Source organism: Balearica regulorum, chromosome 1, assembly GCF_011004875.1.
Source record: "Balearica regulorum gibbericeps isolate bBalReg1 chromosome 1, bBalReg1.pri, whole genome shotgun sequence".
NCBI classification, from domain to species: domain Eukaryota; kingdom Metazoa; phylum Chordata; class Aves; order Gruiformes; family Gruidae; genus Balearica; species Balearica regulorum.
In genome coordinates, this window is record NC_046184.1 from 40,402,103 (window position 1) to 40,408,928 (window position 6,826).

At 43.6% G+C, this 6,826-nt stretch overlaps 1 protein-coding gene across 2 annotated transcripts in view; it reads right to left on the bottom strand.

Moving 5' to 3' along the window:
* PTPRR (protein tyrosine phosphatase receptor type R) overlaps positions 1-5,064 on the bottom strand; it is a 153,926-nt gene extending 148,862 nt beyond the window's left edge. For both annotated transcript variants that reach the window (XM_075746738.1, XM_075746730.1), the window contains exon 1: positions 4,902-5,064. In XM_075746738.1, the coding sequence (XP_075602853.1) occupies positions 4,902-4,962 (61 nt within the window). In that variant the 5' untranslated portion in view covers positions 4,963-5,064. The remainder of the gene's footprint in view (positions 1-4,901) is intronic.
* Between the last annotated feature and the right edge of the window lie 1,762 nt (positions 5,065-6,826).

Sequence of the window (6,826 nt, forward strand, 5' to 3'; positions counted from 1 at the left end):
CATGTGAATTAAGAGATGAGCCATTGGTCCCAAAGGCACTTAAGTATTCTGCCATACTTATGCCCTGGCACTAATGTACTATATAGTCTCACATCAGATTTTTTTTTCCAGAAGGTGTGAGAAAGTGCTGCATCATTTTGCTAATTTTGTGATTACTGTCATTTTCCAAATTCTGCTCTGCATAACATGGATGTAAATACATAGTATCTCCACAAAATATATAGTATTTATATGGAAATCCGTGGCTGGTATGAAGGGAAGTCAAGTTCAGTGTAAAAGTTTTCGCTGTTTTTTTCTTTTGTTTTTTCATTAATAGTGCTCTACGAAATCACGGTGAAGATTTCTGAGCAGATCTTATTAAGCTTCTCCAAGTACTTATTCTGAAGGCATGCTGAAAATCCTACAGGACAATGACTGTGCTTTATGGAATGAGTCCTACCACCCCTTCTAGTTCCCTACATCAAGCCTCCTAACATCCCCGTGGAGGGGGACTACCACCAAACACAGCCACCCACTGTTATCTCATTAGCCTCCTTCTAGAGAGACTGACTCCCCCAGGAGCCTAATTCATGTTTTTTCAGCAAGTCTCCTGCTTTGTTCTCCAGAGAAGCTGGAACCAGCCTTTGCTGTCTAAGATGTTTCAGTCCTCTCATAATACAACCAATTAAATTAGGTAGGGATTCAGAGATCACAAACCTCAATAATTTCCTAATGGATGTACTGAACATAAACCTCTCGTGGAGGATGATGTCTTTCAACGTTATGAATAGCAAGAATTTCCACATGTAAAAACATTACAAGAGTCTCTTTTCCTCAAATAGTTCCCTTTCCTCAATACTTCCTCAAAAATACAAAGTCAGATACTGAATTATAAAACTATTTTTCCCCAGTAGAACCTTTAAAAAGACAGATGTCTACCCTCTGATTATCCATGAGTCCACTAATAAAAGGCACAAATGCCTATTCTAGTAAAAAACACCCACTCATGGCCAGCAATATGTTTTCTACAGAAGGCAATTATAAGTACCAGCTTCATTTAGATTATGTTAGTGTAATGAAGCAGAATTTCAATACATTTTTAAAATCAATAGCTCCTTCACATTCACTCTAAATGTATTTAGAAGCTAGCATTATTCACTCATTAGTATGAGGTTACTGAAATGGATCTGATTGCAAATGCATTTTGTGCAGATCTCACCTCAACCCTAGAAGTACAGTACCTAAATTTTCTTACTGTTGTGACAGAGTTTGTGCATTTTGTAGAAAATAGGCCCCCCAACACTTAAGTAGAAACTGCAGTCTACTCAAGTAATTTCCAACATGAGAATACCCATGAGAATAGCACACAGTGCATGTTTGACCAGAAAAGCTGAAGTGCTAGCTTCTGCTCAGAAGAACTTAGTAAACCACCCTGTGGAGTTTGGTAACAATTAAGTGAGAACCAGTCTAGCATATTTATAACACGTGTTTCCACACTTACTGAATTCTACCCAAAGGAGTGTTAGTTTGTGGTCAAAGAAATTTTGGGTTTGATATGAGCAATCCTCATGTTGTTACAGCGTTGCCCACAAGAAGAAAAAATATCACTATTTCCTACCTTGGATTTTACCTGATTCAGCTGGAGGGCTTGGGGAATGGATCCATCAAGAGGCTGAGACTAGGATCTACATGTTGCATCTCTAGAAAAGGCTGGTAGGGAAGTATTGGTCCATACTGTCTTAAGGTTGTCAATGCATCTCTTCACTGATGAAGATTTGCTCATCTTGAAAGCCAATTCTGCAAAAATGCTCTCTTAAAGAGAGATTTTAATGTAAGGCAGGTGATGGGTTGATATGGTGATTGTTAACTAAGTATTTTTTCTAGTTTAGTTGATTTTCCTAGCCTATTTCCTGTGGCTGGATATTTAACTCATCACATATTTTAATTCTGTTCACAAAATTTGTTAAAACAGAAAATGAGGTGAAATAGTTAATTAGTTGAATAATCTGGATGACGCAAATGGCTCTAATTACAAGTTAGTCTAATGCATCACTTTGTGCTTTTGCTACCACCTGCCATTCTTTTACAAGGAAACAATGCTTCCTAGTCATCTTGGGAGACATTAGGGTTTTTATTGCAAGAACATGTATTAGATCATACCTACTAAAAACCCGTATAACCCGTGCTGTTGTGCACTCTCTCATGCAATGCGTAATGTAAGTTGAAGGTTCACGCTGACCTGTATTCAGTCACTACAGATTTAGGTCTTCATCCAACAGCAATCTCTATACAGGTTGATTACTTCACCTGCTGCACTCAGCAGAAGGGCCTAATTCTGTTTTCAGAGGTACACACGCAAGTGTCTTTGATTTCAGCAAGTGATACATGGGTATACCAACAGCACATTTGGATTTAATTTTCTGTTTACGCAGCTGTCATGCTTTATTGGAATTGGTATCTAAATCAACTTAGTAAAATAGTGCCTTTTTAAGCACATGAGAATTTCCAATCACATTTTTTACAAGAATGTTTTCCAATTTTTATGTGAATACATATGTGGCTACTGTAACACAACCATAGTAGAATTGTCTTTCCCCAGCAAACCAGATTTGCAATATGACATGCATTACCTTTCAATTACAAAGCACTATTTAAACACATTACAGAATGATTTTGTTGTTGTTGTTGTAGCGTTAGGTCAAGTAAATGTAGACGTATGTTTTCTCTAAAATTTATTATCACTAACTGATATCAAGGGAGATTTTGTTAATGCCTACTGACAGTTTCTTTAGCATTCCCTAGAAGCATGCCTCATGCATGTTAAGCCTTGGAACAAAAAAGCCAAGCAGTTTCCATCACGTTACAAAAAAATTGACATTCAGGATAGAATTAGTGACCTAGCACTAGTGACAACTGGAATGTATTTTTGTGATTCCACAGGAACCAAAGCTGCAAAATCACTGTCAATAATTCATAAGTTTAGGCTATGCATAAAAGATGTCCATAGTCATAGCCTGTGTAAGACCAAATTTTCTACTTGTATTAGATGAAACACAGAAATCTTAGCTGTTTAAGCTCGCTATGTTATTTCATTTTTGTGACATCTTCAATGACTTCCCACAAGAGCAAGTTGTTTGCAGCCCTGCCTTAGAGGAAGCACAGCTCTTGCGCTCAATGGGAGCCGTGCCCAGTATGCAAAGGTTGAATTCTGCTCCTGTCCCTCCACTCAGTTGCCTTCTCTGAAACAATTATTTTCGGAGATTGCCCAGGGAACAAAGTAACACCATATAAATGTCTATTTTCCTCTCTTTTTCTCATGATTAGAGACGTTTTCATAATAAAGGCCAAGCTGTGTTTGCAAGCATTCCCAGTAACTTAATGAAAGAAGTAAAACTTAGTAAAGAAAGTAAATGGCTTACTGGCAGGATATAAACCCAGTTTCCATTAGTAGGATAGAAAAATGAAGCACATCAAAACTAATGTGAAGTTCACTATTGATAGAGGATACATTGAGATTAGAAGGCATGCTATGTCAAATAGAGGCTGTACACTAATTTTGTACAGATGATCATTTTAATACATGTTGTAAAAGAACAATCTAAAAGCAGCTTAAGGCTTTTATTAAAATGGATCACAAAATGCTCCCTATCTTTGTCAATAATCTCTTGCACATATGAATATAAGGCATAACAGCATGAGCTTCCTAACTACAGATACACAGGAAAGAGGCTCCTGAGATTTTATGATGTGTAGCCTAATATTCCAGGGCAATAAAATACCAATAACCGAGGCAAACCACTTCTCCTGACAACAGCAAACAAAAGAATGAAGTGCCTGCTTCCTGATGTACCCATATAAACAACTGTTATTCATAACACAGCTTATTTGTGTGAGGGCATACATGTTTGCGCACTGCTTCCACATTGAGAGACATGAAATTCAGTTATTAATTTTAATGATCCTGTAGCAAGACAATGCAGATTAGTTGTATACTAAAAATCTCCCCTAAAACCAACATTCCCGGCAGCAAAAGAATCAGCACCAGCGCATTTAATTGTTGTTCTTAATTAAACTTCAGTGAAGTGAAAAGCAGGGTGCAACGGCCATTTACTACTTTGGAAGCAGCTATGCTTGCCATGAATGATCAAACAAAAAACCTCTTTGACTTTAATAATTAAGAGTTTAATTCAATTATACAGTTACCCTGGATATTATTTCCTTCGTAAGAGTACATATGCTTAAGTCTGCACAGAAAAGAGACTTTGACAAATAAGCAGTTTTTCACGATTTAAGAGAAGCCCGAGATTTATGCCAGAAATACAACCTAGGACTATCAGAACGAAACTGGCAGTGGAACTTCATGTACGTACTAGGGCGCTCATCGCTCACCACATTTCTGAATGAGGCACACGTTTCGCTAGCAAAGCAGAGAGAGGATTTATTATCACCGCTACAGCCGAAACGCCTGCTGTCGCAGCTGAAATTTCCCTTTCTAAAGATCCTGCTGCCACGAGCAGATACAAGTAGCAACGCCTCCCCGCCAATAAATTAAAAAAAAAAGAAGAAGAAGAAGAAGAAGAAGAAGAAGAAGAAGAAGAAGAAAAAGGGATGAAGACGTAGGATTCTCTTTCGCTGCCCCAACCCCCGGCCAGATCCCCGGGATCCGGGGCCGGAGAGCGGCCGCTCCGCGGGGCGCTGGGCGCGTAGCGCGGGGTTCGCCGCGCCGCTGCCGCCCGGGGCCGCCCGCTGTCCGCGGTGCTGAACGGCGCTCGCGCCGCCCGCCGCTGCCCGCCCGGCCACAGGCAGCCGTTAGCTCGCGCGGATCCGCGACCCCCCGCCACAACAGGTGCGCCGCCGGGGGCAAGCGGGTGTCCGCCGCCTTCCCCGACCCACCGTCCGGCCCCCGCCGCTCCCCCGCTCACCTGCGGCGCGGAGGTGGAGCAGGAGGCACAGCGCCCGGAGGCAGGCGGCCGCCCGCCGCATGGTGCGAGCCGCGCTGAGGCGAGCTGAGGAGAGCCGAGCCGAGGCGAGCCGAGGCGATCCGGGCAGCGCCGCGCCACCGCGTCCCGCTCCCCCCCCGCCCCCGTCAGTGAGCATGCCTGGGAGCGGGCTGCGCATGCGCAGCGCAGCGCGGGCGGGAGGCTGCCCTCACCTGCCTCCTCGGCGCGGGGTGAGGCGAGGGACGAGCCGGGGCGGCGGGAAGCGGCGGTGGCTGGGCTGGGACGGGGCTGTGGAAGGGCCCAAGTGTCCGGGCATGAGAGGCGAAGGGAGAGAGCTCTCCAGTTCCCGCCGCATGTATGGGCAGGAGGCGATGCGTGTGTATGGGCAGAGGGTGGTTTCTCCCTCAGCTCCCAGCCGAAGCAGCAGTCGGGGCTCGCTGCTGCAGCGAAGCGGTGGGTTTTGCATCTCCCCACCATTGCTGCGCTGATGGGGCTCGTCTCGGAAGATTTGGCATGGCTGGGAGGACTTTGACGATGTGTGGTTTTATGCTTGCAGCAAAGGCAGTCCTCCCCTTCAATACGTTGTGAAACACACTGTGTAGTAAAGTAAGCAGTTAGCAAAAACTGTGTGATGGAAACTGCGGCTGATACAGAAATAAAGTAACGTTTGCTTGGGATCTGCTGAACTCCAGGCAGTGGTTCAGACCAGACTGATGCAACACCTACTCAGGAGACACTTAGGAAATTTGATTACATGGGTATCAGGGACCCACATAAAGAGGCCAAACATGAAACAGCCCTGTAACAAGATCGTTTTCTAAAGTTGAGTTTAATTGACCAAAAGAGTCACTGGGGGCTAACCTTGAGAGGAAGCGGCAGATGTGTCACTCAGCGAGTGATCCGCAGCTGAAAGTAGAAAATAACAAAGGGGGTTAACAGATCTCGCTTGCTTCTAACTGACTTTAAATGAACCTTTGTGCAGAAATCGTATTCGTATAAAGATGGGAAGGGCTGCACAGGGCCTGATATCTAGATGCGACTGCATGTGTGACTGTACGTATGCAAATGAGCTTCCTTTGCCAGCCCCCACACGGCTGTTCACATACGTATAGACAGGTCGTTCATTTGACAGCAACATAAGTGAAAAAAGGCTTGGGTCGGAAGACAGCACTCGATCTTGAGCTCTGCCTGAAACGGGGAATTAAAATGATCAAGGGGATTTTTGAACAAGGAGTGGTATTTGAGCCCTGTCGTCTCACTAACATCTCTTGTAGGTATTGTGCCTCAGATGCCCTGCTAAGTCGCGAGGTTTCTGCTGCTTCCTCTACTGAGATGATAATTTGCTGCGGGTATATACAAATTGCAGCACATCCTGTTCCAGTTTAATCCTACTAGTTCTGACTAGTGGAAATTAAAGAAAAAAAAAGTGAAAGAACTCTATCTGTGCAGTGCACCCCACTTGTGCCCACACAACTGCAGCTCCTGCGTGCCCAGGCCTCAGAGCTATACATATGGGAAAAACATACAGGCGCCTATACTTCCCTCAGTAAGTTGTGCAGTGCAAATTACAATTTAGCCAACTCCTAAGGAAAGACACAAGAAAAATTTACTTACTCTGATGTTTTGTTATGGTCCACAAGTCATCACCCTTGTGTGTTCTACGTAAGGATTTAGGATCAAATATATCAACAGGATAACTCCAGTGAAGCTAATGGTATTGATTTGTCCCCATGTGGTTACAGATGAGGCAGCTGTGGTTTCATATGATTGAGCGCTGTAGCAATATGTACTCACCTCACTTGTAGAGCCCTAAGTCACAAAGACCAGATGACTCACCACTACTCTGTTAAGAAAATTGTTTTCCACTGGGGAAATGTCTTGAGATGGTTTTGAGCCCACATCCAAGA